Source organism: Gracilinanus agilis, chromosome 1, assembly GCF_016433145.1.
Source record: "Gracilinanus agilis isolate LMUSP501 chromosome 1, AgileGrace, whole genome shotgun sequence".
Lineage (NCBI taxonomy): Eukaryota > Metazoa > Chordata > Mammalia > Didelphimorphia > Didelphidae > Gracilinanus > Gracilinanus agilis.
The window spans coordinates 384,305,776-384,324,475 of NC_058130.1; the positions used below are offsets into that span (position 1 = coordinate 384,305,776).

Consider the following 18,700-nt stretch of genomic DNA (forward strand, 5'->3'; position numbering starts at 1 on the left):
TCTGGGATCAAAGGAACTGAGTACATATCCTGGTTCTGTTTTATCTTGGGTGAAACTACTTAAATTAACAATAAAACCACTTGACCATGTGACCTCTAATTTACCTGTTCAAATCTGAAATATGTATAAGGTAATAAATTCTGTTTGGGGGGGGGGTCTAGTGATTTTTGAAAAATCTTAACACTGATCTTTAATTCACAGAATCAGCATTTCCCAGTCCTGGCCATTACGATCTGTTCTGAGTCTGAAATTCTCTCTTTTGGCAGTAGCCTAGAGTAAGGAGAGGAAATAGTGGGCTCTAAATATGAAGCATTGATCCAAATCACATATTGAGGGAGAAGGAGAAATAAGCACATGAGCATATCAGAAATGACCCAGGTTCCTGGGGATCTGGCATTCATTATCTCAGCAAGATGCTGAGGCTGAAAAAACAAATTCATTCTTGACATTTGTGTACTGGCAACTTTTCTCTGGGTTTTGCTTAGCAGTTTTTAAATAATAAAAGGCTTAAGGTTTATTTCACAAAACGAAAAGCAAAACAAAACCCTAAAAATTTTTGAGACTTTTCCCTTATGTTGAGTAAGATTGTAAATCTTTGTTTTTGAGACCTTTTTAAAAATAATGGATCCCTCCCTGGCACTAAGGGGTGTCTGTTCTCCTAAGGCAAAGAAATCACATCCTCCAAGATAGAAACAATTTCTTGTAGATGAAAATCAGTATTAAATTGTAGAAATACTTTCTATTTCCTCTTGTGGTTCTTTTTCACGTCAAGGGGATGAAGGAGAAATAATTGAATGAAAAGCAACCTTGATCTACTGAGAAAAATGATTCACTACAACTATTGTAAGGGTTCTCCCTTTAATGTACAAATTGAATCAACTTTTTACTCCTCTTTCTAATATAACCCAAGTCCCAAAGCGCATTGGTACGGGATTCTCTCCTGGAAGATATTAATGCTCTGGGGCTGTGGGAAGGGCAGGCTTGAGTTGGTGAGAGGGGGGACAGGAGAGATTCAGGCTCTTTGCTTTTTTTGGTTTTGGTAGTATCTGTGGGCTCTTCACTCTCTTTGGGTTCTCCAGGCTCTTCTGGAACTTCTGGTACGTCTGGCTTCCAGCTTCAAGAAAGAGAAAGAGAGGATGAATGGTGCCAACCCCACTTCAAGTTGCTGAAGGGAGGAGACTGGGAAGAAGTTGAACATGAGGAGCTAGTGGTCTCCATCATGCCACTATCCCAAGCTTCCCTGGAAGAATTTCTTTACATATTAGGCTAATATCATTGGCTCTTTCTCATTAGGAGACAGAAAGGGGAAGAGGAAAGAGGTGATATTCAAATCTACCCATTCTTTTTTTTTTTTAATTTTGAATTCCAAATTCTTTATCTTCCTTCCATCTTCACTCCCTCCTTCCCCTCCCCTCTCCCTGAGATGGCAAGCAATCTGTGATAGATTTTACATGTATAATCATGTAAAACACTTTTCCATATTAGACATTTTGAAAATCCACCCATTCTTCCATTTACCATCAGCTCTAGGGGAAGAAAAGATTTTTGGCACTAATAACTAAAGCAAAACTTTGACCTTTCTGGGATGGCTATCTGGCCATATAGAACACAGCGGGGTGGCACAATGGATAGAACGCCAGGCCAGGAGTCGGGAAGATCTGAGTTCAAATGTACAGGTTGTATGACCCTAGGGCAAGTTACTTAACTCTGTTTACCTCAGTTTCCTCATCTGTAAAATGAGCTGGAGAAGGAAATGGCAAACCTCTCCTGTATCTTTGCCAAGAGAACCCCAAAAGGAGTCAAGGAGAGTAGAACATGATTGAAACAACTGAACAACAACAACAATCACATTAGGTGGTAAGGAATCCAACTTTGGTAAAAACATGGGTAACCTTGAGTGACCATGTTAAAGAGGTGGAATTGTTAGATCTATGGTCCAAGCAACTACACTACTATAACAACAGTGCCTCTTTGTTTCAAGGGACCAAGGCAGAGCAAGACAAAGTGAATTCAGTCTGTAGGAGCAGCTCCCTCACAAGCTTCTTAAGACAAACTTCTAGAAAAGGATGAGCAAATGACAGCACCACAAAATTGGGAACCTGAGGTATTAATCCTCAGAGATCCAAAGATGGGGTTCTATATAAAGACTGGGCAGGCCCATTCCCCAAACTTTGCTGATCCCAACATGCTTATTTGATTTCTTTTTTTTACTCACTGGATCCATGGATCTCATCAGTTTTGTTGATCTGTATCACAATCTGAGTTCATGATCTCATTCTTCTCATCCTTTTTGTGGAGTTCAGCTAGAAATGTTCCTGGGACAGATCACTGCCCTTATATTATTGTGTTTAGTATTCTGTAGACTATTGTGCAAATAGATGAAGTGGTTGTTTTTTGTTATTGAATGAAACTACTGGGAGGGTCAGAAGCTCATCTTCTGTAGTCTCAATGGCATTTCCAGGGTAATTCCAGTAGTAGACATGATGACAGGGGTGAAATGTGCTTCATTCTGTTCCTAAATGATTTTGATCTCTTCTGCTGCTCTATATATTTTGAAAGCTTTTCATTCCAAAAGGTTTGGAGATATCATGAGTATTCAGGATAGGGACCATTTATTAAATGTGGTTCTTAAATATTTACGAAATAAATATTTAGGTAATTATGGACAACAGTATTGTCACTGAAAGTGCTATGATTCCAGTACAGTTCACTTATCGAATTCTCAAGGATATTTGAGAGTCTATATTTGTAGTACGGAAATTCATCATTTAGCAAATACAGTGAGTTTCTAATGTGTAATTCTAGGCATGAGATTTACATATTTGGCACTAATTTTTTATAGCCTATGATGATAAGCTATATTTGTTTTTCAGATTTTCTATTTTTTTCAGCCATTTTCCAACTCTTCTTAACCCCATTTGGGGTTTTCTTGGCAAAGATACTGGAGTAGTTTGCCATTTCCTTCTCCAGCTCATTTTATAGATGAGGAAACTGAGGCAAGCAGGATTAAGTGATTTCACAAAGCTAGTGTCTGAGATCAGATTTGAACCCAGGAAGAGGAATTTTCCTGATTCCAGGCAGGTGCTCGATCCATTGTACCATCTTAACTACCCCTGATAAATTATATAGCTTCTACTATTTTCTTGCATAATCTTCACTATTTAATACATCTAGCATTCTAATGGGCAACCTTAATTTCTGGTGGCAGTGATACGGTCTAGAATCACTATCCTAACCCTGTTCCTTCCTGTAAAAAGATCCACTTGACTTGGTCATTGGTTCATTTGTTTCTTTGTCAACATATTATTGTTCATATAGAGGCTGAACATGGAAGGCCTCTTCATTCTACTTTTGGATATTAGCCATTTCATAGGCTTTATTCAGAAGTAACATAGTAAATCAATAAACACAATAATCTCCAAATTTTATGATGCCTCTTTGTTCCAGAATCATTTCTTTGTTTTTAATCTGTTTATTACATGCCCTGAGAACACCTATCAGTCCTAGTCCTCCTTTTTTATTAGGGAGTGTTCCCTTCTCTATAGGAGTCTTGGGAGAAAGATATTTGTTTCATTAATATGATATGGGTTTTTGTTTAGATACTTTCTAAATCAGTTATCTATTGTGTTCCAAAAATATACAATAAGATTGGTATTATGAGATATTGATTACTCTCAGTGTGTTCTTCCAACTGAGATAGCATTGTTATAAATATCATTTTAGAGTTAAAATGTTTCATGCTTCCAAAGATTCAGATTCTCAATTGGTGTCAAAGGTAAAAAGTACATTAAGCAGGAGCAGAGCAAGTTTCCTTAACTTGGTCTACACTAAGCACCCCAGACCTAAAGAATGGGACCAGATGAGACAAGAAACTTGATTAACTGTTTACCCTTAACACTGATAGAGAAGATAATTTCATGGTTTTAAAATAAACTCAACTAAACTCAACCTGCTTTAGCTATGGGCCTACTTGAAGGCCAGGTATGGGAAGAAGGAAAGGTTAGAGATATTCTCAATTCCCTTTCCTGACCTGGACTCCAATCCCCGATTCCCTTTAATGATAATATTTAAAAGGGCACCATTGTGGTTTCCATCCTGGGAAAATCTACCTGCTGGAAACTGGACTGATGCCATGAAAAGTGCTATTTAAATTCCTCAAAGACGTCATCTTCAGCCTGGGTCGAGAAAACAAAAACAAATGAAAACAAATGAGAAGACTAATGAGAAAACTAATGATGTCGGCGAGGCTGCTAAAACTCTAGTTTAATTTTCAAGAAACATCTTACTCTTATGTGTCTTCCTTAGCTACGTAAACCAGAGAAACATGCTAATCATAAATCTTGAATTTTTAAAGAATGTATTCACAGTTATTCTGCATTTGTTCATGCTGCATTGACTAGGTTTCAGGATCATAAATTGAGAGCCGGAAGGGATGGTAGAGGTCATCTGTTCAATCCTCTCATTTTAAGGATGAGGAAACTGAGGCTTAGTGAGATTAAATGACTTGCCCAAGGTCACGTAGCTACTAAGAAGCAGAGCTGAGATTCAAATCCTCATGTCAGCTAAGAATTTTTTATAAGGACTGGCTATGGTACACAGTATTATAAGAACCTTTTAAGGGCCAGTGGTAAATACAGCATTTTCTCTACATGTTTGAGATTTAGATGTAATATCCCTATATATACAGGGATCATGGTTTGACTAAACCTGTAGTAATATATGGAGAGGTTCTACAGTACTAGCAATGCTGATAGCAATGACTAACAGGTACCTTATTAATTCTGGGGGTTTAACTGTATTCAGATTTGAAGCAGATGGCCCTGGGCATTGCCAAGGAACTAGACTCACCTCTGTAGCAAGGAGAGCAGTTTTTGTGTCTCTCTGGTTTTTTTGTGATCTGTCCCATAAATAAGGATTTGAATTTCCAAACACTGTGGGTGGATTAAATAAACAAAATGGAAAAAAAAATGTTAGATGGTTACTGCCCTACTACATGCAAACCTAACTCAAAAGTGCTTCAGAAGAACTGAGATACCATGCTTTGAAAATTAAGCAATTCACTCTATATTTTGCTGATTCTCTTTCAGAAAGAAAGCAATATTTATGGAGAGCTGTGAAATCGCCATTTACATTTATATACCACTGAAGTTCATGAAGACTGTAGGAAGCCAAATTAATACGGGAAAAAATGACAGCAACAATAAGAAAACCAAAGTAGTTATAGCAGGACTAAGAGTTCTACATAGAAGGGCCACACATGAAATCTGCAAGGCATTTAAAAATTTGTACTGTGATGACTCTTAGATAAATTTTCATTTGAGGAAGTTTATTGGTATCTTGAAAATGGAGGCCAAAAAATGTATGTATGTATATACATATATATATATAATTTTATATTTTTAAAAATGTGTACATATATTTTAAAATACATATATTTAAAAATGTATACATACATATATACACACATAATTTGTTTTATATATATATACATATATATTTCTATTTTTCTCCATCTACCCCGCTATTATTTTTAATCCTGACTCCCTTCAAAACCAACATACAGAGAGAAAGGAGCTGAATAGCACACAAAGAGAAGATTAAAAAGTATGGCAAAGAGTACCATGCACAGCACTTCGCAGAACTGTGAGGTCTTAGTAAAATCCAACACACTTACATCATTTCTACATAGCAAAAAATGAGCTAAATAATGTAAGAGAAACGGAAAAAAAAAGAGTAAAAGAAAGAAATTTTCCTAAGGAAAAATCCACACAAAACACAACAAAGAAACTAAAGATACTACTAATAAGAAAAATTCCCTTCATACTAAGAAAAAATACCATGGGATAAAGAACTTTAAGATAAATCTCCAAAAGAAATAACATGTAAATAAATACAGAAAAGTGGAAACATTAGAGGCATCCTTAGAGACAATAATACAATTATAAGTGTTAAGAGGAATATAAATTATTCCTCAATTCGATAAAAGGTCTTCTCAAGAAATGCAAGTTTTTCTCAGCCATATGATAAATGCCTTCATATTATTAAAAATAAAGAGAAATTCAAATGAAAATAATGAATTTATTCCCATCCAACTGGCAAAAACAGGAAATGACAGTTGTTGGAGGAGCTACTATAAAACAGGAACACGAACATACTGTTTATGGAGTTATGAATTGGTTCTGTCATTCTAGAAAGCAATTTAGAACTATCCCCTTCTATCCCCTAAAAAAACCCACTAAATCATACATACCCTTTTTGTCTTAGCAATACCACTACTATACCTAATATCCCAAAGGGCTCAAACAAAAAGACACATATTTATGAAAAATATTTATAGCATTTTTTGAACTATCAAAGAAATGGAAATTGAGGGGTACCCATATCAAATGAGGAATTGCAAAAACAAATTATGGTATATGAATTAATGGAATATTAGTGTGTCATAAGAAATTACAAAAGGGAAATATTCATAAAAATGGGGGGGGCATTTATAGCAAATGGAGAGAAAAGCTGATCAAAAACCATTACATCTAATTATAAGCCAAAATGGAAAATTAAGTGAAATGGATGAATATTTATAAAACTATAAAATAGGTAATATTAACTAAACAAGAAACAGATAATCTTCAAAAAAATAATTTCAGAAAAGAAAACTGAACAGCCTATAAAGGAAGTCTTAAATAAAAAAATAAAAAAACAAAACCTTAGTCCACATGATATAGTTGTTATAACCCACATGATTATATCAATAAGCTGAAAAATCCTTCATCAAAATTCAGCATTCATTTATGACGATAACACAAAAACCAGGAATAAAGGACCTTTACTTAATATAATTAAGAGGATCTATCTATATCCAAGAACTAGTGTTATTTTCAATGGACAAACACTGGCAGTTTTCCCAATTAGATCAGGAGTGAGGCAAGCCTGCTCATTCCCATTGTTGCTGCTCCTTTTGTGACAGAGTGGTAGAAATGCTAGTTATAGTAATAATAAAACAAGAATAAGAAGTCAAGGGAATAATTATAGGCAAAAAAAAAAGTGTTGCATAAAAGAGAACACCAGCTTCAAAGCTAGGAACACTTTATTTTGAGTCCTACCTCAGACACATTAGCTATGTTCCCTGAGCAAACCATTTACATTTTTCAATGCTCCAGGCAAATCTCTGTGATTATAAATTGCAGAAAAGGTGCTGACCTGAATTGATAAAGAGAATTTCATTACTAGTAAAAACACAGGTCTGTTCCCTATACTATTCTAAAGAAGAGTCAAAATTATTTCTAACTGAAAATGATATGAAGTTACCTTCCAAATAGTCCTCTCTGATGTTTCATTAGGGTATCGATGTGATCCTAGTTTCTCAAAGACTGAGCCACATTGTGGATGGAAAAATCTGACAAGTTCTTTGCCCCTTTCTCAGTTTTCTTTTGAATATTGTTCCCCACAATAGACTCTAAGCTCCTTGAGGGCAGGGGCTGTATCAAAACACTTAGCAAATCTCTGGCACATAGTTTTTGTTCAGTTGTGTTTGATTCTGTGACCCTATTTGAGGTTTTCTTGGCAAAGATATTAAGAGTGGCTTGCCATTTCCTACTGTAACTCACTTAACAGATGAGGGAACTGAGGCAAGCAGAATTATGTGATTTTCCTAGGGTCATTTAATAAATAATGACTGGAAAAGGTTTTGAGTATTCTTGTAGCAATGCACTGAGTTTGATTCTATAGGACCAAGTTATTTAATGAGCAAGGCTCACTTGGTGATGTAGTCTTTTTTTTTTTTAACCCTCACCTTTTTTAGTTTAATTTCTAAAGACAGAAGAGTGGCAAAGGCGAGGTGATCAGAGTTCAGTGACTTCCCCAGGGTCACACAGCTAGGAAGTGTCTTTAAAAAAAGCAGATTTAAACTTAGGGTCCTCCCCACTCTAGGCCTGGTGCCCTAACCACTAAGATATCCAACTGCCCCCTATTTTTTGTTCACAGTAGCCCAAGAACAAATAAAAATGCAAAATAACCTTCATTCTCATATAATTCATACTATTCTATGGTGACAGTGGATGGAGAAGTATAGAACTATTGCTATTTTAAACATGAATTCTTGTCCAATGACAAATGAGTTTGCTTACTACTGGAGGGAATTAAATTATAATAATCTTGACATTCTTTAATGTAAATGTACCAAGAGAAAGAAAGAAGTTGCAGCCTCATGATAGGGTCACAGGATGTCCCATGGAAAGAAAGACAGAGAAATAAGCGAAATTGGTTTTATCATATTCCTGAAGCTGGAAGGAAATATTTATTTCATGGGACATTCTGTCATCTTGAATTATGATAAATATTTTCAAAAAAAGAAAAAACTTCAAGAAAACAATTGTAGACTTTGTGCCAACATGTTATAGAAAATGAAGAGGTAGAGAAATTCTAAAAAGAACTTGATGAGACTGCCCCTTCCCCACTCATGTACAGAGCCCACAGAACAACATATCTTTTGATCACTGATATCATCTTTAACATAAAGGTTAGGGTGTCTAGAAATGTATTGGAAAACATGATTCTGCAAAAGGGAATGAGATAGGTCAGACAACACAGATGCCTTCAGCTTTCTTTGAGAAAAAATATTTTCTTTGAGAAAAAGTTTGATAGGTTGTTGGCTATGGTACACATTGAATAATATTATTAAAAAATAGATTTTAGCTTAACAAACAAGAAATGAATTGTTACTGAGATGGGAGCCATTCCTGAATCAATTCTCTGTGCATAGTCTGTGCTTGTTAGAGCAAAGATCTAATTAGTCCCCTTGATCTAGTTTCTCCCCATTTCCAAATCATTCTTCACATAGCTGCCAAAATAACCTTCCTAATGAGCTGATCTTGCTATGTCATTCCCACCCACTTCTGAGTGCTTCCTCTTGTCTGCAGGCTAAAAGGCAAGTCCTTAACTGGGCATTTAAGACCCTCCCCTATCTAATACCATCTAAGGTTTCAATCCTGTCACCTTATCTCACATTACCTTTTTTTCAAATACTTTTACAGTCCAGTCAAACTGGGCTATTTTTGCTCATGTTCATCATGCTAACCTCTCACTCTATGCATTCACATTCACCATGTCCTGCATATGCACTTCCTCTCCTGCCTCTCTCATCACACTTCTCTTCTAGACTAGCCTCAGGTGTTACACCTCTCCTCAATAAAGTTTTCCCTGGTCACTTTCTGGGAAAATCTTTGTTCCTTCTTCTATTTTTTCCTATAGCTCTCTTTGGATATCTCCTTTGCCCTAAACACATCCATCCTACCTTATATTACACTTATCCATGCATGCCTCATATCCATCTCACACCCTAAAAAAGAGTGTAAGCACCATGAGATCTTGTTTGTTCAGTCGTTTCAGTCTCCCTCTTTCCATTCCCACTGTTATCCATCCTAGCTCAGGTCCCATCATCTCTGGATTGGACTATAATAAGAACCTTCTAATGGTATCTTTAGATCTCTGGTGTCTCACTTTTCCAAATCATCCTTCAATTCTACTACTGGAGTAGTTGTTACTCTTACTCACAAGTCTGATCAAATCACCATCTAAAAGACATCCAGAGACTCCTCCTGCCTTACAAAACAACATAGTCTTTAGCCTGAAATTCAAGGCTCTCCAAAATAGGGCTCCTAAAAAAAAGAATGAGGCAAGAGCAAATTTATAAAATTAAAGGACAATATTAGAGTAGTAGAATTAGCAGCTGGGCTCATTTCCAGCTGTTCCTACTTGTATGACTGATCCAAGAATTTAGGGTGAGGTCAGGCCAATGATGTGCTGGTTCATACTTCTCAGAGAATAAATTTTGGGGGTGAGCATTTATACCTTAGACATCAGTGCTATGAATTGGGACTTGATTTATCAATTTAATCATTGTCTAGACTTAATAAAGTGATAGATAACATATAATAAAATGATACAAATCAAACTTAAAAATTATGTCATGGGTACATTTTCCCAAAGCCATTTATCAGAAATACCCCACGGGTCAGATTTACAGGAAAGGGCTAAATTTCCCTAGCTATCAAGGCTAAGTAATACAGAGAATAAAAAATGGTAATTATGGAATAAACTATGGCATGGAAGAATCATTATGGTGCTATGCCATGCATCAACGATTTATTCTTTCCTGAAGCTAAATTCACAAAAAGCAACACCACATGTGTCTTCACAGAACAATACTCTCATTCATGCTTAATATTCCACTTCTTCCTGACTTTCATTTCCTTCACTCTCATCAAGGTCATGAACTACTTCAGAGTGCCTGGATGACCTTTCAAGCATTCCTAGAGAAGGTGAAGGAACTATAAGTAAACTTAATAAATAAATAAACTAAATAATGAAAGTAAATAAATTTGAGGAGACATCTGGAAAGTGGTGTCAATACTTCACTGGTCTTCCAGATGACCACTTCCATAAATATTTCTTCATTATAGCAATCTTGTGGCCTATGAACTCCAACTCTTAGCCAACCTAGAAAGCCCATCCCATATTCCAGTGGTCAGTGTTATACCATGCCAAACTAGATAAATAATTTCCCCTAGAGTTTATATGTTATCCTTAATCCATAAAGAAGCAATTAAGAACAAAAACCATTCTTTCTGAATTTTAGGTCTGCTAAAGATAGGCATAGTTATAGTTTGTATTATTAGTAGTACAGTATTTTAGGAGTTTTCTCTTTTGTAAAATGAGAGAATAATATTAGTAATATAACACTTCACAAAATTGTTGTGTCGTTGGTAATTTGCTTTGAAAACTTTAAAAAGCACTATATGAAGGTATATGATTATACATGGAAGCATCCCTGGAAAACATCAAATCCAATCCCTCAGGGATGGATGAGGTGGTGGTGACTCTAAAAGGAAGATCCCAATGTCAAAGAATCTAAAACCCTGAAGAATCAGCTCTTGCCTCAGTCTAAAGAGAACTTACATGCCCCTAAATGAAAACCAAATATGTCAGCAGAAGGATGTAGCCTAGCATTTCATTTGAACAATAATGGTTCCTGGGTGGATGAAGAAGCAATTTTTATTGATAAGACCTACCCCTTGTGATAGGATCATGGAAGAAACTCAAAGTCTCTAAGATAGAAAGGCAACTGTTATTTCATGGTCCCATCATGGCATCCAAAAAGTCTCATAAAAAAAATCTTAAGACATCAGCTATGAAAAGCCCGTGTTAGCTGGTCTACCAGTTCCTGACTTCTGCCCATTGACCAAACTACAAGCCTTCTCTCTCTGATGATCCCATCAAAGCTCCTTGACCATAAGACTAAAACTTTAGTCTCAGTTTTGAAAACAATCTTGCTTTGTTCATACTTATTCCTAAAATGGTCAGGGCTTTTCACCTAATCTAGCATCTTTGAAATACCCCAACTGTGACCTCAACATAGCCTGCCTGTATCCACCTCAAATTCACACTAAGACAAACAGTCTGAGTCTTTCCTGAAGTAGGGGGAAGGATGAACTTAATAAATCCCAGAGTTTCCATAAAGTTCAAAAATTCTATATTTATTTTTATGGTATAGTGGGGGTAAAATCCCAAAGACCCTATTTACTGAGATGAGGAAAAGCCTCTCAAAATTGGAGGCTAGTGTTTTAAATCTAGAACTTATTGGAGGTGCTATTAAAAAAACCCATTACGTGAGACAGCTTGAAACTAAATGACAGAAATGCTTTAAAAAATAGGAAACTTCTGGTTTTAACTAGTAAAATCTTTAGGTCTCTTTGTTCTGTATCTGTGTGATGACTATTGTGGCCTGAATGTTTGTGATGTTAAAACACAGATCAAATAAATATTGACCATGAATGTTCAGACTAACTTATATTCCCTAGGATAGATAGAATCAAAAGACCTTATTAAAGGGACAAGGAAAGGTCACATGAAAAACAATGTGCTCCAAAGGGAAAAAAGCAAGCTCTTTAAGGACAAAAAAGTAAGGGCAGTTGAAGAGAAGTGAAGAAGCTACTACTGGCTAAAAAACATGATCCACACCAAGAAGGTAATGTGTAGAAACACTGGATGGAAAAAAACAGCCAATTTTAGTCAGTAGATATGGTTTTGAATCCTGACCCTTGCAACCAGACAAAACATTAACTCTCTCTGAGAAGTCAGTTTTCTTCTGCCTCTTAATCTACCATCCTAAATGATTCATATCTCCAGTGAAGATCATTCACCTTGTAACATGGTTACATATTTTTTTGAACCATAAAGATTCCTAGGTGGATGAGGATACAACAAAAGTGATCTGAATCATCCCTAAACCTCCCTTGTTTTACTCTCCTTGTTTTCCTTCTAGTCTAATTTCTGAGGAATTTGCAAATGATCATTCAAATTTGCAAAACCATTATAGCTTTTTCCTGAAAAGTCTTGATTTCACAGGATTAGGAGAAAGAGGGGAAGGGGAATTATTAGCTCCTTTTGTTCCTTTCTGAAGATGATACTGAAGGAGCTACTGAAAAAAAAAAGTCAGTCTCTATCGGATAGGTTCCCAAACCTATTAAGTACTAAAGGGATTCATTCTTCCAAGAGGATTTGTAAAGCTTTGGCTCTGGGTCAAGGGAATATGAAAACCTTCAAAAAAAAAACAAGTTATGGATTCTTAAACAGTTGCATTGATAAGAAACAAAACAAAACTGGAAATCACCTTCTTTAGTAGCTGAGTGGTCTTTTTAATTTCTCCTTTGGCTAGGCAGATGCTGCCCAGAATATAGAATGTTTCAGCCACTTTCTCACTATAGTCACCATAGCTCATCAGTTGGGACTTCAGTGAGTTCTTCAGAAGTTTATAAGCCTCCTAGGGAAATGAAAACAAGCCATTAGTATGTAAGTTTGAAGGAACACATTGGCTGCCAATTAATTCATCCCTCAGGGCTCCAGAGAAGGTATAACTAAGATCCAAGAGCCTCTCAAGGATTTGGAATAGTTTTAGCCATTCTCAAGGTGTAGGAGATAAAAACCTAAAGCAATCTAAAGGAAAAAACAAAACACCAGTGGGTTTAGATTCTGGTTTTGTTTTGTTATTTTTTGAAGGAGGGGGAATAAAAATGTTAATTACTAGGAAATCATTCTTATAGGAGGCACATGATTCCCACATATTCCCCCCTACTTAATGTTCCAGGTCAGTTTTCATAGTTCAAGAATTTGGCAACAATCCATTCAAAGGGGTTTACAACATTAGAAAGTTGTAAGAAAAGTTCTTTTAAAAAAAAATTTCATGAATCAGTAGCATCATCAAATGTTTAAAGTATCTTGAATATATCTGCCTGCTTGCAATTTAGTAGGAGCACGATTTTCTGGGTTCTCCAACTATTATCAAATTTAAAGCTAGAAGGAACTTACAGGCCATTTACTCCAACCTATCATTTTAAAGATGAAGAAATGGTATCCCTGAAAGATTTTAAGCAATTGTACAAAATCCCGCAAGTAGCAGAGCTAGCATTTAATTCTATGTCATTTGATTTCAAACCCAATGATTCACCACTTTGCTACATTCTCCAATTCTTGATCATCTCTCATGCCCATCACATCATCATCTCTAGCCCATCTAACTAGTAAAAAGTAAACACCAAGCATTGTTGTAGATTATTTTTTCTAGGCCAATTGTTTAAAGTTTGGTGGACTATACACTCAGGTATAGATCAGCTTTGTTCCTCCAACCAAAATTTCCTCATCTCTCAAGGGCTTCATTTTCTTCAAATATAAATAGAGGCTGATTTCATCACCCTATCTTGTTGGGTTTTTCATGCTTATCCTTTGATTCACTAGAGAGGAGTGTCATAACTAAGGAAATAATGTGGCTAATTTTTAAAAAACTTGTGTTCTTTCCCCAGTTACTTAAATTTTTATCAGTTTTTGAACAGTAGTGATTTAAGGTGCAGCTAAGTGATAAGGGGCATAAAGTCAGGAAGATTCATTTCCTTGAGTTCAAATATGGCCTCAAATGTTTAATAGCAAATCTTGGTTTCCTCATCTGTCAGAAGGGCTGGAGAAGCAAACCACTCCAGGATCTCTGGCAAGAAAACCCCAAATGGGGTCCTGAAGAGTCAGACATGACTGAACAACATCAGAGGTATAAGGCAAAGGAAAGGGGAAACAGTATTTTCACACTTCAAAGTTAGGATGACAAAGATTTCTCTCAGTTGCCTTGAATTCAGTGAAATAAATGGGGAATTCTTACAGGGTCCCCAGATGTTTCTCACAAAGGAAGGAGGAAAGTGGAATTGGTTCATTTAAGTCAAAGTCACATGTAATCTCATGTTTAGAAGCTTTCTTGTTCACTACATTCTTCCATGAATACAAGATAAAGGTCAAAAGTTCAGTTCTAGGACAGCCTTTAAGGAAAAAGGCCAGTGATAAAAATGTATTGTTTGTGTTTTTTTCCTTTTTCCTTGTAATAAGGAACAATAATCATAGGCAAAAAAGGAAGCTGAGTTGGCTTTGGGCACTCTAGAAGAGCACCATTCAAAAGTAAGGGGCCTATAGGATTTAAAAAAAAAACTCTTACCTTCCATCTTAGAATCAATACCGTGTATTGGCTCCAAGGCAGAAGAGTGGTAAGGGTAGGCTATGGGGGTTAAGTGACTTGCCCAGGGTGTCACACAGCTAGGAAATGTCTGTGGCCAGATTTGAACCTAGGACCTCCCATCTGTAGGCCTGGCTCTCAATCCATTGAGCCACCTAGCTATTCTTGGATTTTTTTTTTTTTTAAACAGGGTTAGAGTAAACATTAGAGATCCTCTAGTCTGGAATGATTTGCTGAAGGCTTTGCTGGTAGTAAGTGGAAAAGCCCACATCTGAAACTAAAACTTCAGACTCTAAATTCAGTGCTATTTTCTAATTATACTGCGAGTGTCTGCTTGACTTGAAATTTTCTATTTTGGAAGGATCATACACCACAAAAAAAGATATTTTTGGGGCAGCTGCTGGGAGGCTGAGTAGATTGAGAGCCAGGCCCAGAGATAGGAGGTCTGACCTCAGACATTTCCCAGCTGTGTGACCCTGGGCAAGTCACTTAAGCCCCATTGCCTAGCCCTTACCATTCTTCTGCCTTAGAACCAATACCAGGGGGCAGCTGGGTAGCTCAGTGGATTGAGAGCCAGGCCTAGAGATGGGAGGTCCTAGGTTCAAATCTGACCTCAGACACTTCCCAGCTGTGTGACCCTGGGCAAGTCACTTGACCCCCCATTGCCTAGCCTTTACCACTCTTCTGCCTTGGAGTCAATACATAGTATTGACTCCAACATGGAAGGTAAGGGTTATATTAAAAAAAAAAAAAAAAAAAAAAAAAAAACCAATACCAGTATTGATTCTAAGATGGAAGATAAGGGTTTAAAAAAAAAAAAAAAAGGATATTTGCTGCCACTTTCAGCAAAACTAGACTTGAGGTTCCAGCCCTGGTTTTGCCACAATCAGCTGTATGAATTTGAGCAAAGTCACCATATTCCCCCGGGCCTCAGTATCCTCATAAATGTCTCTACAAAATGAGGAGGTTTATAATCATTCAAGTTCTAAAATTCAGAGTCCATTCATTTGGCAGCGATTCCCTTACTTTAAGTACTAAAAAATGCACATCCAATACATGAAAATATGGATTAAATACCTTATTCAAGGCATCATCTCTTTCACTGTCTTATCTGAACCTCCCCCCTATCAAAAAGTGATCTCCCTTTGAATTTCCCACCCTATTTTTCATTTATCACATTCTGACTTGAACTGGCTATTTATCTGATACAGATTGCAAGCTTCTTGAGATAAGTGCCATAATTTATATAATCTTTATATCATCATGCCTTATTAAATTGAACTAAATTAAAGGGGTAATTATTTGCTTTTCAAATGGATTCACAACAGGATTCCTTTTAATAGTAAGTTTCCCTTAGGGCATTTCACATAAGATTCAAATTAAAGAAAGAGATTCAATATGCCATAAATTTTTAAAGAAGACAACCAAATAAAAAGTGCATTTACTTTATGATTTCCCTTTCATTATTAATGATACTGCCTCACACCATGGAAGCATGCTCATCTTTTCACTGTTCCTTTTCCAATGTGTAGGTTGTTGACACAGTGGCTAGGAATGTCAGGCCTGGAGTCAGGAAGAACTGAGTTCAAATCCAACCTCAGAAACTAACTTGTGACCCTGAGTAATCACTTAACCCTATTTGCCTCTGTTTCTTCATCTGTAAAATGAACTGAAGAAGAAAATGACAAACCAATCTAGTATCTTTGCCAAGAAAATCCCAAATGGAGTCACAAAGGGTAGAATGAACAACAATATATTGCTTAAAAGACAATAAAACAGTGTTACTAATTTACTTTCAAATGGCTAACTCTAATGGTTCTCAAGTTTTTTCCTCTTTAATCTCTCTTTAGTAATTGATGCTATTGGTCACTCTCTCGTGCAGCCCCCAACAACCTCAGAATTTAGGGGCTACAATTGTGATAATGAAATATCCCCCACCCCCAACTCCAACTCCAATGAATTTTTTTTTTACCCTTGTACTTTGGTGTATTGTCTCATAGGTGGAAGATTGGTAAGGGTGGGCAATGGGGGTCAAGTGACTTGCCCAGGGTCACACAGCTGGGAAGTGTCTGAGGCCGGGTTTGAACCTAGGACCTCCTGTCTCTAGGCCTGACTCTCACTCCACTGAGCTACCCAGCTGCCCCCTCCAATGAATTTTTAATGTTTATTTCAGCAGAGTATTTTTGGACAAAGAAAAACTTTCTAGTATCCCTCAAATTACATGTCACTCAGGAGAAACTGGATGACAGAAAGAACACTGGCCTTGGTCAGGAAACCAAGATTTTGAGCTATATGTGAATTGGAACTAATCTTTCAGTCTTAATTTCTTCCTCTGTAAAAGGAGGGGAAGGCAGTGATCTAAATGATCTTTAAGGTCACTTTCAGCTTCACAAACCCACGTTATTGAATACATTGCTATATCTGAAATGGATAATGGTGATAGTTAAAAGGTCCTCTCTCTCCTCCTTCTTCCCTTCCACATTATCCCACTCCTATCCCCCCCTTCTACCTCTAGCATTCTGAAATCCCAGTAAGACTAATCTAAACCAGTTAAGATCCTAGAGAGATGAAGACCTTTAACTTCTCTTCATAATTACCTGTTTTTCTCCAATTTGAAGAAGCCATTTGCTGAATTCCTCAGTTGCAAACATTGTTTGAGAATTATCTGGGCCCAGTGTAGCTTGGAATGCTTTAAGGCTGCCTGTAAAATATAGCTCGGCAGCATCTGAAAAAAAACCAAAAACGTAGCAATCGTTTGGGTAGATTTTCAGTTGAAGAAAGCTCATGGGTGCAGAGTCTCATGACCCAGTGCTCTATCAGAGCCCAGGTGTAAGGAATTCTTAAATAGCAGCAGGCTAATCCTTTTAGTAAAGTTAACATTGAGTAGTAAAGATATTAAACTATTGTTTTAAGATTATTCTAAAGAGACAAATTCTGACTTAAGGTTAGGCCATATTTTCCTTGAAAAAAAAATTTACCTGGCCAAATTTTCATTATATGAAAAGTTGAAATTACCAGACAAGAACTTTTTCAAAAAACTCTAGACACAAATACTCACAATATGTTAATACATTAATTTCCACAGAATAATAAAAGACTGAACACAACACAGATATAAACTTGCATTGATAGTACATATTCGTGTGTGAATATAAAAATGAAGGTAAAAGCTCACTTATTGAAAAACTTTATCTAGAAGGATGAAACATTTACTTAACCCTCCACCCACCCCCTTCAAGTATATCTACTAAATAAAGAAGAGTGAAAATATAAAAATGTCTTCTCCATTGACTTAAAAACTGCATTCTTCACAGACTAACATCTTATTTTTTTAATCCTTATTTTCCATCTTAGAATCAATACTGTGTATTGAATGTTCTAAGGCAGAAGAGTGGTAAGGGCTAGGCAATGGTGCTTAAGTGACTTGCCCAGGGTCACACAGCTAGAAAGTGTCTGAGGCCAGATTTGAATCCAGGACCCTCCCATGTCTCTGGGCCTGGCTCTCAATTCACTGAGCCATCTAGCTGGCCCCTATTTTTATTTTTATTTTAACTATAGGTCCAGATGGAGTTCAGCAGTTACAAGTGTATCCTTTTTCCTATATTTGTGAAAGATGCCATTTCTTGGTCCATGGAACCAGGGAAAGGCAAACATTTTGGGAATTAGCTTACAATGGAGGAGCAAAGAACAGAGTATTTTTAATTATTGTTTCCAAATTCCTTGATCTACTTCTCCCTCTCTAATATAAAATTGACAGTTGTACAGAACTCAGTTATCTCCCATTGACAGACAAATCTGATTATTTTAGTGAAAGTTCCCAAGTGCCTAAGGAAATAAAAGGAATAGAAACCAGAGAATTAGAATATAGGGGGAACAATCAATACCTAAGGTGATTTCTTCACTCTTATAGACATTTTATTGCTAGCAATGTATGCATTATCAAATGCCTTTATTAATAAGTCTGAATATGTTGTGCTTACAGTTCCATCAACATAAAATTGGCAACGTTTCTGTTCAAAGTCTGGAATTAAGTATTTTAAAAATAGATCTAAATTCAATTACTTACTGCTTTCCTTCTTATATATCATCAGATTTCCTTGGGAAAATGTTGTTTACATACAATAATATTTGTCCAAACTTCTGTTTTCAATCCAC

At 36.4% G+C, this 18,700-nt stretch overlaps 1 protein-coding gene across 1 annotated transcript in view; it reads right to left on the minus strand.

Moving 5' to 3' along the window:
* Positions 1-853: 853 nt before the first annotated feature.
* The window catches only part of TTC23L (tetratricopeptide repeat domain 23 like), a 34,339-nt gene continuing 16,492 nt past the window's right edge, over positions 854-18,700 (minus strand). The window contains 8 exon segments of the mRNA XM_044657787.1: positions 854-1,114; positions 4,110-4,175; positions 4,849-4,931; positions 7,101-7,134; positions 7,136-7,197; positions 8,177-8,225; positions 12,669-12,817; positions 17,143-17,270. Of these exon segments, the coding sequence (XP_044513722.1) occupies positions 859-1,114; positions 4,110-4,175; positions 4,849-4,931; positions 7,101-7,134; positions 7,136-7,197; positions 8,177-8,225; positions 12,669-12,817; positions 17,143-17,270 (827 nt within the window). The 3' untranslated portion in view covers positions 854-858.